Raw genomic sequence first — 23,155 nt, 5'->3', positions numbered from 1 at the left:
AAAGCTATGGAAAGTGAAATAAAACAAAATATACAGGGGACCAACCGTGAAGGGAAGGAAACTGGGACTCAGATCAATAGTTTGGACTAGAAGGAAGAAATAAACAACCAGAACAGAATGAAGAAACAAGAATCAATGAGGAGAGGCTTAGGAACCTCTGGGGCAACTTTAAATGTTCCAACATCTGAATCATAGGGGTGCCAGAAGGAGAAGAGGAAGAACAAGAAATTGAAAACTTATTTGAACAAATAATGAAGGAGAACTTTCCTGATCCGGCAAAGGAAATAGACTTCCAGGAAGTCCAGGAAGTTCAGAGAGCCCCAAAGAAGTGGGACCCAAGGAAGTACACACCAAGGCATATCATAATTACCTTATCCAAGATCAAAGACAAGGAGAGAATCTTAAAAGCAGCAAGAGGATAGGAGACAATTATCTACAAAGGAGTTCCCATAAGACTCTCAGCTGATTTCTCAAAAAAAAAAAAAAAATAAAAACCACAAAAAACCTTACAGGTAACAAGGGGCTAGAAAGAAGTATTCTAAGTCATGAAAGGCAAGGACCTACATTCAAGATTACTCCATCCAGCAATGCTATCATTTAGAATGGAAAGGCAGATAAAGTGCTTCCCAGATAAGGTCAAGTTAAAGGAGTTCATCATCACCAAGCCCTTATTCTTTGAAATTTAAAGGGACTTATCTAAGTAAAAGAAGATAAAAAATATGAACAGTAAAATGACAACAAAATCACAACTATCAACAACCAAACCTTTAAAAAAAACAACAATAAATGAAGCAACAACTAGAACAGGAATAGAATCACAGAAATGAAGATCATATGGAGAGTTATCAGTGGGCATGGGGAGGGGAGAGAGAGGGGAAGGTACAGAGAATAAGTAGCATAAATGGTAGGTACAAAATAGACAGGGGTGGTTAAGAATCATATGAGAAATGTAGAAGGGAAAGAATTTATATGTATGGCCTATGGACATGAACTAAGGGGGGGGATGCTGGTGGGAGGGGGGTGCAGGGTGGAGAGGGACAATGGGGAGAAAAAATGGGACAACTGAGGAAAAAATGGGACAACTATAATAGCATAATCAATAAAATATACTTAAAAAGAAAAAACATTAACAAACTTTATTAAAAAAAGAATGCAAAGATGTGTGAGATGTGTTATACATCTGGGTATAGGAATGGCTTCTGTAGTTCGATTTACACAAATACTTCATGTCCCATAGATTCAGGCTGAAGTTGGCCCTTGTCACTACCTCATGCTGGGGCCTGGAGACAGCACTTAAGAGAGGACAGCTGTGAGCCTCAGTTCCTCATAGTCCTAATTGCAGGGTCACTGGCATCCCAAATAATGCATTTTAGACATGTAGGTTAGACTACCTCTCTGAAAGCCCAAGGCCAGGGCCACAGTGCAAAGTAAATCCCCCATGAAAGTGAGGTCCTTCTCTAAAGAAGGAAGAAAGAGAGCATCTAAGGAGAGAGGGCAAATTTGATCCCTTGATGTGATGATTCACATTTAAGAAAGTAGCTACTTTTTTTTAATACTTTAAATAATTTGTTATTAGTAGTTACTTCTTAAAGTCATGTTTAGGGACAAATGAGTATTATTCTTAGGAAACAATACTCACATTCTCCAAACAGGTTCTGATAATCAGAACGTATTGCCACGTGAACTTTCCAGAAATAGTTTGACTGAGGCTTCACTCTCTAGCCCTGAGGTGGGCTCTGGGTGGAAGCTCAGTGTTCAGGGCCTGACTGTCCTCAGGCCTCTTTAGGCAACCTGTCTGGTTAATGCAACTGCAGGAAGTTTTCAAAGAAGGAGTGATTTTCCTTCCTATGCCATCGGAGATGAGGAGAACAGAGCAATAAATCCTCTCCCATTAGTACTAACAAGACTTGCTCATCCCCTGTTATAAATAAATCCTGTAGAATGTGTCAAACTTGGCAAAAGACGTGTATAAGCCATAAGGGAGTTATGATGTCAGAGACCATTGTGCATTATTTTTTTCTGAAGTGTCTCCCAGTGGGGCTGGATCTTTTTCTTCCTCCCTGATTTCACTTGCATGTCCATTTATGTGTCTCTCCTGAGCTGCAAACAACTGTGACCACATTGTCGTACTATGGAATTGAAACATTACCAATGAAGTTGCATCTCCCTCTCTGAGTTTCTCCCATCTCCAACTTCTGTCACGCAGCATTTCCAAACTAGATTTTGTATTTCTCATTCCTTTGCTTTTAATTTCAATTCCTAGTAGGTCATTGCTTGCATGTAAAAAACTATTGACTTTTGTACTTTTAACTTGTGTCTTGTGACCTTGCTAAACTTACTTACTAATTCTAGTGGCCTTTCTTTGGATTCTTTTCAGGGTTTTACTTAAATAATGTGTCATCTCTGGATAGACAGTTTTATTTCTTCCATTCCAACCTGCATGCATTCTGTTTATTTTCCCTGCTTTATTGCACTGGCTAGGTCACCAGGATTGTGTTGAACAGGAGAGGTGAGAGTGGACAGCTCACCTTATTCTTGGTTTTGGGGGAAATATTCACTCTTTCACTATTGTGATGTTAGCTGTAGGTTTTTGTAGACATCCTTTATCAGGGTGAGGTTGTTTGCTTCTGTTCTTGGTTGGCATAGAGTTTTATCTTGCAAATGTGATCATATACTTTTTCTTCTTCAGGTTGTCAACATGGTGAAGTACACTGATTAATTTTCAAATGTTGAACCAACCTTATTGTTGACTTTTATTCACTAGTATTTCATTGAGGATTTTAGTGTCAATGTTCATAAGGAATATTGGTTAGTAGTTTTCTTTCTTGTAATATCTTTATGTAGTTTGGGCATTAGGGTAAATGTTAGCCTCATAAAATGAATTGGGGAGTGATCCCTCCCTTTATTCCAGAAGAGATTGTGTAGAATTGGTATTATTTTGTCCATACATGTTTGATAAAAATTCACCAGAATTAAGATATTGGACTATTCATGTTATCTATTTCATTTCGAGTGAACTTAGTTTGTGTCTCCTAAGAAATTAGCCCGTATTGTCTAAGTAGTCACATTTACAGATGTAGAGTTGTTCCTAGTATTTCTTTGTTTGTAAGTAATGTTTTTTCTCTTTTTTTTATTGGTCTGTCTGTCTAGAGCAGGGGTCAGCAAGCTATAGCTTGATGGCCAAACCCAGCCCATAGCCATTTTAAAGATTTGGAAAAAAAAAGAAGAAGAAGAAAATAAAACACAGTGAGGAATATGTGACAGGGACTACATGTAGCAGCAAAGTCTAAAACATTTTCTATCCAGCCCTTTACAGGAGAAGTTTTCTGATCTCTGGTCTACAGGTGTATCAGTTTTATTTTTTTTCAATTTAGCTTCACTTATTTACTCTATTGTTTTTCCACTCTTGATTCCATTCATTTCTGCTCCTATCTTTGTTATTTACTTCCTTCTGCTTGCTTTGGGTTTAATTTGCTTTTACTTTGCTAATTTCTTAGGGTGGAAGCTTAACTAGAGACTTTTTCTTAATTTTCTGGCGAACATTTACAAAAGGAAACCTTTGGGGTTCCTTCCCACTAGTGCAGGCAGCCTGCTGATTATGTAATCTGGATGCTGGCAGTGGTTGTGTGAGATAGAAGGTCCTTCCCTCTACTGCTATCCTGATGCAGCTTCCCCAGAATGCCCCTCTCCTATCCTTGGGGAGTGGGAGCTCTTTGGAGAACATTTTTAACAAGGGCCATAGACACCATCTAGACTCATTAAACTTGAGTCTCATAACATGATGTAAAAGAAGGAAAAGGCTGTCCATTCGCACCCATTCATCTACTTCTTCATTCAAAACATGATTTTACTACCGAATTGGTATCAAACCCAGAAATGGAGACTTGATTATTTTTCACTTATTCCTGTCTTATTCCAGAGCCCCTTTTTCATTCTTTCTCTTGTTTTTAATATCCCTGTTTTGCAGACAGGGAACTGCAGTGGGTAGGGTTTGTTAAAGTCACACAACAGGGAGGGATGGTGGGCGTCATCCTGTCAGGTTGAATGCCCATGCCCAGCACTGGCACTGCCTTCAGAGTCTGTGGGTAGGGGATTCTCCTGCAGACACAGGGACAGGATGTGATAATCTACCCTGCCCCTGGTGACCCAACAGATGCACAATGACAGGTATTATTACCTCAGGCTTTCCCCTACATCAGTGGACTCTGGGTGGCAGAAAGCAACATCTTCTACAGAGGTGTTTGGCCCTGCTTTTGTGGTGCTGTGTCTGCTGTGGTTTGGAATTTCAAGGTCTGGCTCTAAACTCAGACAACAAACTCTTGTCATCCTTCCTGGCTCCTTGTTATCTTCCATGGGTATTCATCCTGATGGGCCCTGCCTCCTGTCCTGCCAAGTTCCCCACCCCTCAGGTCCAGGCCTGTTGAGTCTTCTGCCCTCCCCTGGTACACCCTGCTCTCTGTCCCTTCACACATGAAAGTTCCTTAGCTTGTCACAGACTTCTTACCTCCATTTCCTGAACACATTTATCCAGCATCTGCTGTGCACAGATGCTCAGCTGGGCTTCAGAAATACAATGATGAGCACTGAAGTTTATCCAGAGGCTCCAGGGCCTCATCACTGACTAAGCAGAGAGCTTCAGGAGGAGTAGGCATTATCTAGGCCAAGTGAGGGGAAGATCCATGTGGGCAAAGGCCCTAAGGTGTCTAGTTTGAGGAACAGTAAGAATTCAGTGCAAGTTCAAAAAGGAGACAGTGGCCATCCTGCCCATTGACTCAGGACCAAATCCTGCCCTTTCCCATCCAGCTTTCTTCCTGGGGTGACTTTAGTCAGCTTAAGTCTGAATCCCGGTTCTGTCGCTGCTTATAGTTCTGTGCCTGGGCCAATGGTTTCCCCTCATGAAGCCTCAGTTCTCTCATCTATGAAATGGGAGGGAGGCCGTGCAAATAATAAGACCGACTCTCAAAGCTTTGGGGAAGTCTAGATGATTATGTATAACATACCTGAAATGCCACCACAATCAATATTTAATTAATGTGCACTGCTGTTGTCTCTTGTTATGGTTATTATTTTTCCTTCTGTTCAAAGCTGACATGACTTACAGGGGCAGTGTAGGCTAGTGGGTAAGGTCACAGGCTTTGCCATTAAACTTGGAGGTCAAATAAGTGCCAGCTCCCTCAGTTGCCTGCTGTGTATCCTGGGCAAGTCACTTAACCTCTGTGAGCTGCATTTTCTTTATCCATAGAATTGACAGAATTCTAAGAGGGTCTTCTGATATGTTTTTGCATGTGTTGGCATAAAGGAAAGACTCTATACATGAGACTGCATGCCTTAGTTGCACCAGGAGAGTGGGAATGAGCAGGGATGGACAGGAAAAGAGCAGGAGACTGTGAACTTGCTCTTTACGCACCTCCAGACTTGTTGATTTGCCCCAATAAACATGCATTCCTCTTGCAATTAAAACAAAGAAGCTCCAGAAAATGTGAAAGTTAAATGAGATAAAATGAGGATTAAATGAGTTAATACATGTAAAGTGGTTAGCATAGATCCTGGTATGTGGTAAGTACTGAGTAAATGTTAGTTGTTGTAATAATGAATATAATTATTATATTATGATTACTGTTGTAGGTGAGGAACAAGCTTTCCTTTTTTTCCTTTTCTTTTTTTTCTACTTTTTAAAATATATTTTATTGATTATCCTATTACAGTTGTCCCATTTTCCCCGCTTTATTCCTCTCCACCCTACATACTCCCTCCCACTTGCATTCCCTGCCCCATCGATGTCCATGGGTCATACATATAAGTTCTTTGGCTTCTACATTTCCCATATGATTCTTAACCTCCCCCTGTCTGTTTTCTACCTACCATTTATGCTACTTATTCCCTGTACCTTTTCCCCCATTCTTCCCTCCCCTTCCTCACTGATAACCACCATGTGATCTCCATTTCTGTGATTCTGTTGTGAGGAACAAACTTTCCTCTCCCCTCAAGGTTCTTCCAGCTGGTCTAATAATCAGGTAGATATGGGACAGATTAGCAAGAGAAAATAACCAAATTTAACCATACATGGGAGAATCAGAGACCCCCCATGCAGGAGAGGTTCAGAGACAGAAAGGGAACATGGGTGTATAAGACATCCTGAGCTAGGGATGAGGTAATGCACCTTGGGGGCTTCAAAGGGTCATTGTAGGATGATAGTAGATGCATAGTGAATAGAAGTTGGTCTTGCCGTAAAATTAGTCAAAAGATGTTATGTAACAGGGTGCAGCCGGGGGTGGGGGCACATGGGGATTTGTAACGGGGTCCAGAACTCAGGGTGTGCAGGAAATATTAGGAAAAATGTTTATATATCATGTCCTCACCCCCACAAGTCTGAGCTGGGGGATGAGACACATGGAGCAGGGCCATTGAGAGCTGTTTTGCATAGCAACAGCTTTGCAGCTAACCTCTGACATGGTCATTTAACATATCTATAACCTTTAACTGGTTTCATGGATATGTTAGATAGCTGTGGCCATGCTTTGAGACAGGGAGATGGAAGTGACTTCCACCCAGGATGTAACTGGGAAGCACCTCCCTCTGGTTACAGCCCTTGCTTGAGAGCTTGCAGATGATTGGCTCCATGCCATGGGACCATGCCTGCCCAGACTTACTCTGGCAGCCCAGTAAAGCTGGAAAAATATGGATGCTGGCAAGTGTAACTGATTGTGGGAGGAATTGGAAATGGGGCTGCAGAGGTAGATTGGTGCTGGGATTTAAATCCAAGCACAGCAGCCATGCCTGGTTGGGACCATATGGCTTTGGGGTGCTCCCTTTTTGCCATGTGGCTTAGGAAGCAGGAGAGACTTTGCCTAGAAGAAAATGGTTGAAAGGATTCTTGCTGATGGGCCATGTGGAGGTGTCACATGGTTTTGTGTTAACTGGAAATCAAGGTGGTGACACAGCTGATGGTGCCAGAACTGAGGGACTGTCTGAACCCGGACTTCTACTTCTTTTCCTGAGATACAGTACCCCGGACTGGGCAAAAGGGAGAAGGAAGGACCGTGAGTTTGTGGGTATTCTAAAGGACTTTATTAGTATTTTTAATGAAGACATGAAGTCATTACTGTAAGTCTGTATAACTTTTGAAATAAATAATCCCTTTCCGTTTCACCAATCTCTGGCATTGAGAGACATCTTTCCCTGGTGGTGGGCAAGGCGAACCTAGTATGAGGTGGGGGACCCCCAGAGCAAAAGGGTGGGTCCATTCGGTAATAGTATATCATTTGCCACCCCCCCCACCCCCCACTGGGTCTTTTCTGTAACAGTTATCTCTGATAGTCTATTACGGGCAAGGCCACTAATTCCAGTTATTAAAGGTAGGGCAAAAGTTTCTCTTGAGCCTGCTGCTAAAGTTGCCTTTAGCTCACAACAATCTGCATATCACTGAGGCACATCTTGGGTGATTGTTTCTGACTCCTGACACTATCACCATTACTTTTCAAGCAGCTATGAAAAGTCATTAACATCTGTCCTGTAACTGGAAGAGAAACACTGGTTCCTTTTAGTGCAGGGGGTATGGGGAATCTGGAGATCCAGAGATGCTGAGAGTCACCTATTCCAAATAGTAAAGTGAGAGCCCCATGGTGGTTCTGGGCAGGGCGCTAACCCCCTGGGCAACCCCAAGGCTCTTGTCTATTGTTACCAGCTTTGGGAGCTCCTCTGTACTAGGGTGGGAAGTGCAGGTATGTCTCTTTAGCGTTGTGACTGGGGTGCTTTTGAAAGCCTGAGAAGGCCAGAGAGGTAGGGAGGGAATGTCTGTCTGGAAACTGAGTCAGGGCCAAGGAATAGAACACGCAGCTGTGACTTCCAGCTGTCATCCAACCTTGACAGATTAGAAAGGAGGGGGCAGAAGTCCCTGAGGCCAGGAGGTGAGAGCTGTTCTTATAGACCATGAGGTGGTTGGCTGGAGGGCTTCTCTTGGTACTTCTCCCTTTCTATAGGCTGGTATTCCAAGCACCTCCTAGGAGAAGCAGGAGGATTTGGTTTTATTTTTAAGATGAAGAAGACCTTAAAGAAGCATGTAAGCATTTTGCAGAATGGATCTCTGTAGATGTCATTTGCATAACAAGTATCTAAATCATCAGAAATAGGGAAGAAACTGCAAATGAGGAGGAGCAGAGAACCTCTGTGAGTGGAAGCCTTTGAGGACCTATTTCAAGTTGATGACAACACTGAAACTGGAAAATTCACTATTCATGCTGCCTGTCACTACCAGAACCAATAAGTAGAGAGAAGGATTGAATCTTTATGGGTGCTTTCAGATGCCAGCGATCTGAGAAGGCAGTGGGTTATGTACCCTCAAAAACTGTCTTAACACCTCATCACAAGCAAACCTTTTTATAAGGAGAAGGAAAGTGTGGGTAAGGGGTTTGGAAAGAAGGTTAATCGGATAAGAGTCCTGGTGATTTTCCTAGTATTTATCTGCTGATCAACATCTCTTTATCTGTGTCAGGGACATTCACTCCCTGGAACATAATGGCTCAGATACCATCTCCACGCAGACCCCCTGGGACACAAAGGTTGAACTGCTTGTCAACCCCCTGGAGTCACTGTAAGGCATGTGTTCCAGTATCTGGAATAACAGCTTTCCACATGCATTAATCACTTAAGCCTATCAATTATAACTAAGACTAAAATCTTTAACACTTGAGTTCCCCTGGCCTTGGGTTTGGGGGTCTGTTCTTTGAAAGGCCAGAGAGGACATGGGAAACAACCTCGGGTGTGGTGTTGGGTGGCAGCTAATCCACACCTTTTGGGGTATAAAGCATAGAACTTATATAGTTTTGGGGGGCACTTTTTAAAAAATCATTGCTCAAGGATATGTTTATTGATTTTTGAGAGAGAGAGAGAGAGAGAGAGAGAGAGAGAGAGAGAGAGAAGCAACAGTGTGAGAACCAAACATCAATTGGTTACCTCCAGTACACTCCCAAGTGGGGATCTAACCCACAACCTAGGTATGTGCCCTAACCATGGATAGAACCCATATCCTTTTGGTGTATTGGGCAATTCTTCAACCAACTGAACCATTCAGTCTGGGCTGGGTGGGACTTCTGGCCAAGATGGAGGCATAGGTAGACACACTCAGCCTCATCGCACAGCCAAAAGAAGGAAAACAACAAATTTAAAAACAAAAAATAACCAGAACTGCCAGAAAATCAAACTGGATGGAAGTCTGACAACCAAGGAGTTAAAGAATAAGCATTCATCCAGACTGGTAGGAGGGGTGGAGACACACATCTGGGTGGAGAGGACTCACAGCAAGGTGGTGGCTGGAGGATGGGGCAAGGTGGTGGGTGGTAGAGCAGGTGGTCCCATATTTGCTTGCAGATGAACTGGGAGGAACAACTGTGGAGTGGGACAGACCTCTCAACCCAGGGTTACAGTCGGGGAAATAAAGTCTCAAAACCTCTGACTAAAAAAAATCTGTTGGGGTTGAGGTAGCAGGAGAAACTCTCAGCCTCACAGGAGAGTTAGCTGGACAGGCCCACAGGGTCCTAGAATGTACACAACCTCCCCCTACCACACCCCACACTGAATCAGCAGCAGAAGGGCCCAATTTGCTTATGTATAGCAGAGGAAGTGACTGAAAGCTGGCCAAGAGCTGAGAAGTGGCACTGTTAACTCTCAGATCCCTCCCCCACAGACAGTACCACAACAGGGAAGAGAGTTGCCCTGCTCTACCGAATACTTAAGACTCCACCCCTTACTACATAACAGGCGTGGAGAGACAAAAAAATATGGCCCAAATGAAAGAACAGATCAAAGCTCTAGGAAAATACAACTAAGTGATGAAGAGATAGCCAACCTATCAGATGCAGAGTTCAAAACACTGGTAATCATGATGCTCACAGAAATGATTGAGTATGGTTGAAAAATAGAGGAAAAGATGAAGGCTATGAAAAGTGAAATAAAGGAAAATGTACAGGGAACCAAGAGTGAAGGGAAAGAAACCAGGATTCAAATCAACTGTTTGGACTAGAAGGAAGAAATAAACAGTCAACCAGAACAGAATGAAGAAACAAGAATTAAAAACAAAAACAAAAACCAAACAAAACAAGGAGAGGCTTAGGACCTCCAGGACAACTTTAAATGTTCCAACAACCGAATCATAGGAGTGCCAGAAGGAGAAAAGGAAGAGCAAGAAATCAAACTTATTTGAACAAAGAATGAAGGAGAACTTTCATAATCTGGCAAAGGAAATAGACTTGCAGGAAGTTCAGAAAGCTCAAAAAAGAGAGTCCCAAAAAAGTTGGACCCAAGGAGGCACGCACTAAGACACATCATAATTACATTACCCAAGATGAAAGAGAAGGAGAGAATCTTAAAAGCATCAAGAGGAAAGGAGACAGTTACCTACAAAGGAGTTCCCATGACTGTCAGCTGATATCTCAAAAGAAACCTTACAGCAACAAAGGGCTGGAAAAAGTATTTGAAGTCATGAAAGGCAAGGACCTACATCCAAGATTACTCTATCGAGCAAAGCTATAATTTAGAATGGAAGGGCAGATAAAGTGCTTCCCAAATAAGGTTAAGTTAAAGGAGTTCATCATCACCAAGCCCTTATTCTATGACTCTATGAAATGTTAAAGGGACTTATCTAAGTAAAAGAAGGTAAAAAATATGAACAGTAAAATGACAACAAACTCACAATTGTCAACAACTGAACTTTAAAAAAAACAATAAACTAAGCAAACAACTAGAATAGAAACAGAGTCACAGAAATGGAGATCACATGGAGGGTTATCAGTGGGGAGGAGAAGGAGAGAGAGTGGGGGAAAAGGTATAGGGAATAAGAAGCATAATTGGTAGGTACAAAATAGACAGGGGAGGTTAAGAATAATAGAATGGGAAATGAAGAAGCCAAAGAACTTATATGTATGACCCATCGACATGAACTAAAGTGGGGAAATACGGGTGGGGGTGGTTCAGGGCAGAGGGGAATAAAGGGGAGAAATAATGGGACAACTGTAATAGCATAATCAATTATATATATATAAAAAAAACCTGGGCTGGGTGGCGCTTTTTAAAAAGAACCTATAACTATGTGTAGGATCTAAGAAGGGCCCATACAAGTGAGAAGTCTCTTGTTTCAGCTTCCATAGCTTCCCAGGAAAGCTACCTCTGGTATTGAGTCACATACAGGGTTTTAGCAGGAAAACCTTTTTATCAGAGTGTCTGCTCTGCCCCACAAGCTGTGTGACCTTGACTTGGCCTTCTTACCTCCATGGATCCCAGGAGATGATGCATTTGAAGGCCCTGTACACGCATAAGAAAAGTACAATGACAGCACTGAGGATGTCCTCCTCAGGAAGAGATGAATGGCAGGAGGCCTGTTAAAGACTCCACATAGGCTAGTGCCATATTGAAATGCTGTTCAAACTTAAATACCCATTAATCTATTTAATCACTGCCTAATGCATCTATTTTTATTCTTCAGAGCTAATTATGTTTCATACAAAGATGCCAAAAATGTGGCAAAACCTCCTCTCTTTTGGATGCAAGTCCCCTGCACCATGCTCTGTATTATTCTGGCTTGAAATGTGTGCATCTACATGCATGTGTGTGCATGCACACTCTTGGGGTTCTCTTTCTGGAGTCTTTTTCCCTTTTAGTTTGTGCTGAACACACTGACATGCACAAGCATTAGTGCCCAGGCTAGTGCTTTCATTTGCTCGCTCTGTTCCTGGCTCTATTCGGCCCTACCTCCATCCAGATGCAATCAGCCTCAGGTCAGGGTTGGCCCGGGGGGGCACAAAGTATGTCATCAGCAGTTACCTTATCTTTGTTTTCCATGTTGGCCTCACTGTCAGTCAGTTTGCTGCATGTGGTAGCCCTGGCAGCCCTCCAAAGGAGAGAGTTTCCCACTGACAATGTAACTGAGTAAAAGCTTGTACTGCACACCACATAATAGCCAGAAGTCGAGTGACAAGGGGTTGGGACAAGGGGAATTGACTATTTGGTAAGCCAGCAAGCCTAGAAGATGGAAGACTAGTGTCCTAAAGAACGATCTTTAGAAAGTACAGAATTCAGGCTTTTTTTATGTCATGGGAAGGGGGAAACAGGAGGGATGTGAGGTCAGGAGGTAATTGATGACCACAGACATCTGGATGCCAGCAAATGTCCAAGGATGATGGTGAAAGCTCTTGCTTTCTGTCAACCAACTATGGTAGCTATGGTCCTAGTCATGATTTCCTATAAATATTTTGATCATTAATATTGTACATATTTTTCTTATCTCCTTGAGGAGGTAGTTTTGAGCAGGGAGGTTGTTTCTATAATTCCTAGGCTGCAGGTTAGATTCCTTTGTTTACTAACCTGTCTACCTACAGGACTAAGCAGAAGCTGCTAACCAGCATGACATGGGAACTGGGCAAGCTTGAACAAGATGGAGTCAGAAAGACTGATTATTTTACTCTATTACAGCACTAGTTCTGTTGCAAATCTTGGCGTGGATTTGCTGGGCTTAGAACACATGTCTATCTTCAAACCTGTTACAGAAACAAAGGGGATGAAATATATGAATTGGCCACATTTAGGTTATATGCTCACCCTTTGATTCTGATATTATAGAGGGTTAATTCCCCCATCCCCCCACCCCAACCACATGGATTTGGAAAAGCTGGAGGGATCTTCAAAGGAGAAAGATACTGTTCGTATAAGATGAGGACATATTATAGAATGCAGGCAGGGAAAGTAACCACAGATGCTACAACCCCACCCAGGACATCAGGGGTTGCAGAGCCTAGAATTGAGAGCCAAATGGAGAGAGGGACTAAGAAGAATATAAAGGAGTACAGGCTTTCCTGCTGGGGCTGCTGGCCTTGGGGGCTGGATTCTATGCAGAGGCACAGGTGCCTGGGGCTATGTCAGTATATGAGGGGGGACCCCAAAAAGTGGAATTATTTATTAAAAATTGTGTATTTATTCTTACATGTTGAAACTATGGTCACCTTCAAATTACTCTCCATTTGATACAATACACCCGTCGAGACTTTTCCCACTTCTCAAAACAGTTTTTGAACTTGTCAACTTTGATGCCTGTTAGTGTTTCTGTTGTTATTTGTTTTGCCTCTTCCACATCAACAAAATATTTCCCTTTGAGGACTTTTTTCATCCAGGGAAACAAACAAAAAAGTCGCTTGGGGTGAGAACAGGTGAATAGGGAGGGTGGATCACGGGGATCACGCTTTTTTTTTTGTCAAAAACTGCTGAACACTCAGCATGGTGTGGACAGGTGCACTCGTAAATCACCCATCATGAAATGGGCAAACACATTGAAAGAGTCTTCAAAAAAAATTCACTGAAGCCAAATGCAGCCTCTCACAACCATGCCAGCTGGTACACTGATACAGATGGGTTCCTAGAACACCCAGCTAGTGGGGAAAGTCTGTGCTATAAGGGGTCCACTCTCCAGAAGATAATTCCAGTTTTCTGGGGGGTCACCCCTGGTAGAGCCCTGACATGGATAGGAAAGAGCAGGGTGTTAGGACTGAGATTTCAGCACGCCAAGCTTGAATGACCCATAGCCAGAGACAACACAGCCTGTACAATCTGGCGTATCTTGCAGACTGACTCATTCAACATGTGTACCAACCCCCTTTGTCTGGGTCTTGCTGTACTCTAGCCTCTGGAAAAACTGAAATCTTTATTTCCCAGATTCCCTTGCAGCTAGGGTTCTGTAGGTGGCCTCAGCTCTTCTGGTCATATCCCTGCCCAAGATTTAAAAGGTGGAAGTGAGCAATACAGTGTGATGGAGGGACAGGGAACAGAGAGGTCTGGTTTTCCCACAGCAGCACAATCCAGTGTTCAGGCCTGAGAGTCACAAGCAATGGGGTTTCCATGGCAACAGTTTTGGGTTGAGTTAGGTGATTATGCAGGCTGAAGTGTAGAGACTTACCACCCCCCTGTGAGCAGCTGCAGCCAGTACCCCAGCAGTCTCGATGGTTGGGTGGGAGAGCTCGGTGCTGCTCTGCACTGTCTCTCAGGGCTCCCTGGTGGACATAGCTCCTGTAGCCCACAGTGCAGGTTTCCACATTGATGGCTCTGTCAGTGATGGGCTCCCATCATGGTGGGCAGCTTGATCACTGCCAGTATTAGCCACCTTTTCCTCCTTCTCTCACTTCCCTATCCTCCTGCCTTTATCTCTCTCATAAACTCCTGCACCAGAATCCTTATCTCCAGGTGTGTCTGGGGCCACCCACACTAAGGTACCATGGCCTAAGCATGCAAACATGTAAAGTCTTATCCTGGCTCTGGAAGACCTGCTAGGGACAGTTCCCAGGGTAGTGGGTTAATGGATGTGAGGGCCGCTTCTGTGACCTCACATTTGTTCCTGCCAGTTTGGAAAGTCATCCTGTTCCTGGTTTTCTTTTTCATCAGCAGGAACCAAAGGGCTCCAGGACACTCCCTGATGCCTGCTACCTTGCCCACACTGACCTCGTGACCACAGACACAGACAGGTGTCATCCGCCTCAGTTCTGCCCAACCCCTCTCTGCCTCTTCCCCTGCATCATTCATTGCTCCTTCTGTTCTAGGACCAGTGATATTTCACAGAAATCTAAGCTGCAAACTGGCTTGTATGGTGGGGGATAGGCAGGCTGCTTTGAGAGGGGTGAACAGGGATGGAGGGCTTCCTGAGTTTTCAGAGGGTGGTCAGAAATGCCCCATTAGTTAGGGACATAGTTGCTGAGAATGATCAATGGTCAGGAGGTGTTAACTATAGAAAGCGTTTCAGGTAGGAGGAAAGGGTATACAAAGGCTTTGAGGCTGCAGAGGGTGTATTAGCCAGCTCTGGCTGCTATAACAAAATACTGTAGATGGGCAGCTTAAATCATACAAGTTTATTTTCTCACAGTTCTGGAGGCTGGAAGTCCTAGATTAAAGTGCGCCAGGTTGGTTTCTGGTTTGGACTTCCTTCCTGGTTTGCAGCCGGCTGCATTCTCACTGTGTTCTTGTGTGGTGGAGAGAGCGAGTGTCTCTCCCTCTTTTTATAAGGGCACCAGTCCTGCCAGATCAGGCTGCCAGCCTTCTGACCTCATTTAACCTTTGGCATCTCCTCGCAGGCCCCATCTCAAATACAGCCACTCTGGGAATTAAGACTTCAAGATACGGGTTTTGGGGAGACACAAATATTCCATCCATTACATGGGGTAAGGGGAGTTGGAGGGATTGGAGCACGCATGCGGTGAGGGGTGAGACTGTTTGGGTTATCTGTTGGGTAGCAAACCACCCCTAAATTTAGTGATTTAAAACAGTAATCATCATTTATTTACTCTGGATTTCACAGTGTGGGCAGGGCTCATGGTGATAGCCTTCTCAGCCCCATGTGCCATCAGCTCAGGCCTTTCTCACAATGGCCGACAGCTGGGAGCTCAGCTGGGCTGATGGCCAAGGGCCTTGGTCCTCCCTTGTAGCTGTGTGGGCTTCCTTCAGCACGGCAACTAGTTTCTAAGAGTCAGATGGAAAAGATGCCAGTCTTTTTTTTTTAATATTTTATTTTTTAGAACTTATTTTTAGAGGGGAAGAGAGAGAGAAAAAGAGGGAGAGAAACATCAGTGTGTGGTTGCCTCTCACATGCACCATACTGGGGACCTGGCCTGCAACCCAGGCATGTGCCCTGACTGGGAATCGAACCAGTGACCCCTTGGTTCGCAGGCTGGCACTCAATACACTGAGCCACACCAGTCAGGGCAAGATGCCAATCTTTTAAGGTTTAGTCCCGAGTCTGGCAAAAGTGTCATTTCTGCCATTGTAGAAGTCACAGAGTTTAGGTACAGCTACTGACCACTCACATACCAGCTCTTATCCTTTTTTTAAAATAAAAGTGATATGTATTTAAGGTTACAACATGATGTTTTTGTATAAATACACATAGTGAAATGAATTTTACGGTCAAGCATGCCATCTCCTCATTTACAATGTGTGTGTGTGTGCATCCAAGTACCTGACATCTACTCTCAGCAGATTTCCAGTGTACTGTATGATGTTGTTAACTGTAGTCACCATGCTGTACGTTAGGTCTCTAGACTTGTTCATCCTATGTAACGTTGTGCCCTCTGACCAACAGCCCAGCATTTCCCCCACCTCCTGGCCCCAGTCACCACACAGATCCTATTTTCTCTAGGCCAGGTGCTACAGTAAACCCTGCCACCTTTTAAGCTTGGCACCATTTGTAGGCTATATATCTATCTCTTTGCCCTTGAGCTGCACATTGCCCAGGTCTGTCCCCAACCAGCACAACCCCAAATAGACACAAGCTGTGCAAGTTGGGGTCAGCTGTCCCAGTGCCACCATCTGTGATTTGTTCCTTTGTGGCTAGTGCACAGGGGCCCCATGACTGGGTTTGCAGCTGAGTGTATACATTTTTCGGGAGTGAAGTCCTTGCTTTGATCTTATTCTCTGAAGAGTCTCTCACCCAGATAGGTGGCACCATAATCATGGCAATAGATCTGAGTTAAGTCTATCTCCAGAACACGGGTGTGGGAGGTGGACAGTTTGCTCAGCCGCTCAGGGTCTGCCTCAGACAAGCCACAGTTGATCACATGCCCTGTTCACCACCTGCCACAGCAGTAATGCATGTATCCAAATTCATTCTTGTGTTTTATTTTTAAAAACTGTGTCTTGTGGAAACTTCAAATGTACACAGAAGGAAGGAAAACAGTATAATGGCACCCCTCCCATGTATCCAACATCAACAGTTATCAGCTCTTAGCTAATTTACCTCATCTATTCCACCTTCTCCCACCTTTCATATTTTTTCACCTTTTTTTTAAATAGAAGAGCACACATACTAAAAAGTGCTGGTGTCCTAAGTGTGTGGCAAGGTGAGTATTTACACTGTGAGCTCACCTGATTAAGATTCTGGTATCTAATTCTGACCTGTTGAGGGCTTCCCACACCACCAAGCAGTTCTCAGACACCTGCTGGGTGTTCCACAATTTAATCCATTTCTGACACCGTCTCCCTGGTGATAGCTCAGTCGCCACAGCTTCAGGGTTCAGTCCCACAAGGCTGCCCCCACTTCAGACACCAGTCCCAAGACCACGTTACCACCTGTAACAGACTGGCACTAAATCAGAGGTTCCCACAACCTCCTCCTTGGGTTTGATTAATTTTCTAAGGCAGCTCTCAGGACTTGGGAAACCCATTTGCCCACTAGATTACGAGTTGATTACAAACGATATTATAGGATACAAGCCAGCAGCCAGATGAAGAAATACACAGGACAAGGCCCCATACCCAGGAGCCTCTGTCCCTGTAGAGCCTGGGGTGCTGCAGGATGCCAAGTGGAAGTGGTCTGGCTCCCCAAGAAGAAAGCTCTGAACCACATCCATCTGGGTTTTATGGAGGCTTCATTATGTAGACCTGATGGATTAACTCAGCCATTGTTAACTGGTATGCCACAAAATTTTAGTAATTAGTTTATGTGTGCCATGAGATGAAAAAGGTTGAAAATTGCTGGATTAACTCATGGCCATTGGTGAACAAATCTACTTTCAGCCCCTCTCCCCTTCCCTTACCCTTTGCAAGGGGTAGAACTGAAAGTTCCAACTCTCAGTTCGTGTGTTCCCGTGGCAACCAGCCCAGTCCTTAGGTGCTTTCCAAAAGTCACCTTGTCAACATAAACCCAGCTGTGGTGGAAAGGGGCTTGTTATATATGACAAGACACCCATTTCACCTTTGTGGCTGTAAGGGTTTTCAGGAACTGAAGACAAGAGACCATGTATTGTAACAAAAGATGTTCCCTTGCTCTTAACACTCCGGAAATTCCAAGAGTGCCAGTTTTAGTTGAAATCATGGATGAAGACCAAATATATACGAGAAATATATTTTAGTCATCTGAATGATATAGATTTATGGAATATAGATTTCTTATAATTCACAAACATACCTGAGTAACCAGTACCAAGATCAGGAGCCAGATGTTAGCAGCACCTGGAAGCCCGTGTGTCCCCTCTGTCCTGACTTCTAACAGGACAGATGGGGTCTGGTTTGCTAGCTGGTTACTGAGGCTGTGACAGGAGGATGGCATACGTGGGAGTAAGTGGAGTGGGTGGAGTTGGCAAATCTGAGTTCAAAAGGTGACTTGGCACTTGTGCAGCCTGGATAACATCTGTCACTACAATGGCAGATGTAGGAAGGGGGCACAGGATGGTCTCCTGAGATCAGCAAGGTTAGTTCCATGGCAGAAACCATTCCCTGAAATGTATGTGCTGACAGGGCCATGCAGTCTGCAAAATTACCAAAAAGGCGATGTACCGAAAGACAGTTGTCTGACTGTGGGTTGTGTGTTTTTATTTGTCAAGCTCTCTGGCATAAAATCCAGTTTCAGGTGTCCAAGGATTAGATTCCCAAGTGTGTTTGCTCCTTGGCTCCTCCAGACCCTGGAAGCCCCACGAAGGCTTTAGCGATCAGCTGTGTGTAATTTAATCCTAAAGTCCCTTTCCTTGCTTTGCAGAGTGGTAGGGCATTGCTGTGCATGCATGCCAGGTATTTTTCAATTTCTGTGAAAATTTAAGAGTGCCTGATACAATCTAATTGTTCAGTTCCTTGACATTAAGCCTTGTTTCCTTTGTAAAGTGGTGTAATTGATTTTGGGGTACTTGAAAATTTTGGTGGCAGTGAGAATGGCACCAGGTGTTAGACCAGTGGATTCAGACCAGATCTCGGTTCAGCAACCTCAGTGCTTGAGTACTGACTAGGAAAGAATTCAGAGCCAGGACTCAAACTATAAGAGAAATTTTATTTTAGAAAGTCACAGAGGTAGAAGAAGTGACCAGTAGAAGAAATGGCCTCAGGAAACAAGTTACAGAGGCAAAGAAGAGGCCCCAGGAACTTATGGGGGAGGCAGGGGGATGTGCCTGGCTGGGGGTGGAGGAAACAGGAGTGTGTTCCTGGGACAGAGAGCATGCTGGGTCCTCCATCCTAAGAGCTTTTAAGGATGGGGATTTTAGGGGTGGTCCCAGTGGAGGATTTCAATAGAATATTCATCAGTTTTCCAGGTATAGCCTTTCAGGGTTGTGGTCTCCACTGATTGGTTGGTGCCAGGGCAGGGGATCATTAGTCAGTGCAGCTGGTCCTTTGGCAGCCATGGCATCACTCATTTGGTTTTGTTGCTTTTCTGGGTCTGGAGCTGAAACATAACTGAGGCCTAGATATTATCCTTAGGGAAGAAAGGTTAGGGGTCTAAAGCTCATGACCAGCCATATGAAAGGTTGGGGTCCAAACTTCAAGACCAATGATATACTAGGAGAGGAAAGGTTGCCCTGGGGGTGAGGTCTTTGTTTTCCCGGTTTTGCCTCTTGCTGGGCATCCAGGGCTTTCGGCCCTGGTGACCTTCTGTACCTGGCCCATTGTCCTTGCTTTGCTCATGTCTATATAACTGCCTACCACAAAAATAGAGCTGGTAACGGGGAAATATACTGCAAACACCACCTGGGGCAGTGGTCCCTGACCTTTCTGGCACCAGGGACCTGTTTCGTGGAAGACAACTTTTCCATGGACGGGGGAGGAGGGATGGTTTCAGGATGATTCAAGCTCATTACATTCAAGCTCACCTTTTGGTATGTGGCCCAGTTCCTAATGTTATAGAACACACACACACAGGGCCAAGGGGGGTATGATATACTATTACCGAAAGGAACCCCCACTAGGTTTGATTGTCTGCCACCTTAGGAAAGACGTCTTTTTTTCCTAATTTTATTTTAATCATTGTTCAAGTATAGTTTTCTGTCCTTTACTCCCATCCCAGCCCACCCACCCCTCCCTCTCACCTCCCTCCCATTTCCACGCCCAAAGACATCTTTCAATGCCAAAGATTTGTGAAGAAGAAAGGAAATGTTTATTTAAAGCTATATAAACTTAAAGTAGTGACCTAATGTCTTCATTAAAATATCAAAGTCCTTTCAGATACCCACAGATGCCCACAGTGCTTCCTCCTCCCCCTGCCCTAATTTGGGGTACCGTATCTCAGGAAAAGAAGTAGACGTTCGTGATTCCGGCCACAGGCACCATCAGCTCTGTTGCTTCAGGCAGGATCTCTAATTAATCCAAAGCCATGTGGCACCTTCTCATGGCCTACTGGCAAGAGTTCTTTGTACCCACTTTCCAGGCAAAGTTTCTATTGCTTTCTAGGCCACGTGGCCAAGGGAGCACCCCAAAGCCATGTGGTCTTCTACCAAAGCTGCAGGGGTCCCCACTCTGGCCAAAACCACATGGTTCTTCTCGGCAAAGCTGCGGGGAGCAGGGTGGGGGGGATGTTACCACTCTGCTGAAGTCGAGTGGCAGTTCTCTGCTAAAGCTGTATGTCAATTCTCCCTCACGTGGCTGTGGGAGTCCCCACTGTGGCCAAAAACGCATGCCTCTCCCTTCTATTGCCACAGCAGTGTGGTCCTCTCTCTCACATGGCTGTGGGGGGGTCCCCACTCTAGCCAAAGCTGAGTGGTTCTCCTTTCTATTGCCACAGCCGCATGGTTCTCTCCCTTAATGGCTGCCGCATCTGGGTTTAAATCCCCGCTCCAATCTTCCTCTGCAGCCCCATTTCCAACTCCTCCTACAATCGGTTACACGTGCCAACACTCCCATATCCTTCCAGTTTTACTGGGCTGCCATAGTGAGTCTGGGCAGGTATGGCCTCATGGCATGGAGCCAATCATCTCCAAGCTATCACGCAGGTGCTGTAATCAGGGGGACTTGCCCCCCAGTTACATCTTGGGTGGAAGTCACTCCCATCCTCCTGGCTCAAAGCATGGCCACAGCTGTTTAGCATATCTATGAAACCAGTTGAAGGTTATAGATATGTTAAATGACCATGCCAGAGGTGAGCTGCAAAGCTGTGGCTGTACAAAACAGCTCTGCATGTTCCTGCTCCATGTGTCCCTTCTCCCAACTCACACCTGTTGGGGGAAGGGGTGAGGACATCCTAATATTTCCTGAGCACCTTGAGTTCTGGACCCCATTCCAAATCCCTATTTGGGGCTCCCCTTTTGGCTGCACCTTGTTACACTAACAGGCCCAGACCAGTACCAGTCCACAGCCTGGAGGTCAGGGGCCCCTGATCTAGGGGATGTAGTGAGACCAGCAGCACAGCCCTCCTTCCCTGTTTTATTCATTAAGTTTTTGCCTTGTAGAGTCCAGGCACATAGTTCTGGAATCATAGCCCATGCCTCTGGGGTTATTCCCCAACTCTTGGGACGTTCAGATCCTGGGCAAACAATTGCAGTCAAGGTGAGGGGGTGGGAAACAAACCCTAAGACTTCCAGGAGGAGGTGACTTTCAGGGTAGAAATCTGGATCAAAAGGAAGGCAACATGGAACTCAGGCCTGGGCCTGGAGGTTGTCTGCCTGAGGCTAGAGAAAAGATTGGACACTGAGGTAGCTGGGTACCTCAAGATCTGCACATTTAACATCCTAGTGTGGGTTTCCAGGAGCAGAGAGTACCAGCATTGTAAGCATGTGTTCTCTCTCATTGCAGGTCTGAAGGAGAATGCTCCCAGAGCATCAGGTATGTGTCACCAGCCTCTGTTACTGCATCTGTGTCCTGGGCTTCAAAGAAAGTGTTATCTGTGGAAGTGGTGTTCTTGTGTCACAAGGGAAAGAATTTCCTGAGACCTGCACAGGATGATGGGGTTCCATAGTAATCTTTACTGATAATGTAAAATTAAGGGGATTCCCCTCCTGACTTCTCAGTGTCCCATCTTGATCCATCTTGCCATGGAAAAGGTCCAGTCTTGTCTTCAGTAGGACCAGAATATAGGTCACTGTCCTGAGTTTCTGCTCTGTATTGAAATCCAGTCCAGTCCAGTATCTGGCCAGCTGTGCCTGTGTTTCCACTGCAGTCTTCATCCTGGAGCCTGCATGTGGAGTCTACTTGACCATTGTCCATACAGATGCTTAGGGCACATGACTATGGAAAGAGAATATGTGAATGAATGGGGGAAGTGTGGGTTCCCAGGAGAGGGAGGGAGGGAGGGAGAGAGAAAGAGAGAGATTCTTTGTTTTTCTGGGACTAAATTAGCTTGGTTTTGGGATGGACCAAGTGGTTTTTCAACATGACCAATCAATTTCTCAGGCATTCATGGGCTTTTGATAGGTCCATCTTCCAACCAATTCCTTCTTTTCCCAGGCTGGACTGATGGCCTCTTTGGTCAAGCACCTCCCCCTGTGCCATTTTGACTTCTGTTGCACCTGTGCCTGTCCTCCCCTGGTTTTACCTGGTCATCTGGTACCAGAGCAAGGAGGGGAGGAGTGTTAATCCCCTTGGCTGAGCCATGCTGTGATCTCCTGGAGTGTGATGCAGCTTCCTGGTGAAGCAACATGCTCATGCTCCCCACTGTATTAAACTCCATGTTTAATTCTCTTTGCTCCCCTTTCCTTTATTAAAAACTAGCTAAATGCTGACAGTAACACAACCACGTGCTTTGATTTCTGACAGGTTCTTGCCAGCTTGGTGATTGTTCCTTTCTATTGGAGTGGGTTGTGACCTGGGTTCCTAGGCTGTGACCCATCCAGGATCAGAAGGTTTTTTTTTAGCTCAGATAGCTTCTGGGGCCAGGCAGGGCAGGATGGGGGCAAGTCTTTTGGATGTTTGGTGGAAATACAGGCTTCCAGCCAGGTCCGTCCCTTGAATGGTGCTGGGAGATGTGTGTGGGGTGAATGAATCCATGGAGTGTCAAGGTTTCAGCCCTGAAGAGAGTTTGAGTGCCATGCCCCACCCCTTCACCCACACTCTCACCTCAGCATTCTGTGTGGTAGGTTGTCAGGAAAGTGTGTTTGTAAGAGGGGCAATGTTGGAACTCAGCCCTGAAGAAGGTGAATGATTCTCCTCATAGGAGAAGTGTGGGAAAGACATAACAGTGGGGAGAACCATGTGTGCTTGGACCTGTGTGACTTTGGGACACTGAGAGGCTGGTATGCAAAGATGAACATATGTTTGCGGCTCAGGCCAAATAGTTTCAGCAGAACTCATGCAGATGAGGAGCTGGGCAAAGGAAAAAAAAGCTAGTGTAGGTTCAAGCAGAGAAGGCTGAATTTAAGTTCTAGCCTACTTCCCTGTGTGGATTTTTGGTGGGAACTGGTAAAAACATCACTAGAACTTTAAGATCCTCTTGTCAGGGCTT

The 23,155-nt window shown here is 44.8% G+C and overlaps 1 protein-coding gene across 6 annotated transcripts in view; it reads left to right on the top strand.

Annotated features, from left to right (window-relative positions):
• Positions 1-23,155, top strand: part of IQSEC1 (IQ motif and Sec7 domain ArfGEF 1) — a 447,285-nt gene that overhangs the window by 87,997 nt on the left and 336,133 nt on the right. For all 6 annotated transcript variants that reach the window (XR_004901410.1, XM_036018305.1, XM_036018303.1 and 3 more), the window contains exon 2: positions 21,511-21,540. Coding sequence is in view for 5 of the 6 variants with exons in the window: in XM_036018305.1 (XP_035874198.1) it covers positions 21,511-21,540 (30 nt within the window). In the remaining variant the exon portion in view is untranslated. The remainder of the gene's footprint in view (positions 1-21,510; positions 21,541-23,155) is intronic.

This window comes from Phyllostomus discolor, chromosome 2, assembly GCF_004126475.2.
Source record: "Phyllostomus discolor isolate MPI-MPIP mPhyDis1 chromosome 2, mPhyDis1.pri.v3, whole genome shotgun sequence".
In the NCBI taxonomy this organism is placed as follows: Eukaryota; Metazoa; Chordata; class Mammalia; order Chiroptera; family Phyllostomidae; genus Phyllostomus; species Phyllostomus discolor.
The sequence above is the reverse complement of the archived record's forward strand: the minus strand, read 5'-3'. Positions and strand labels throughout refer to the sequence as shown.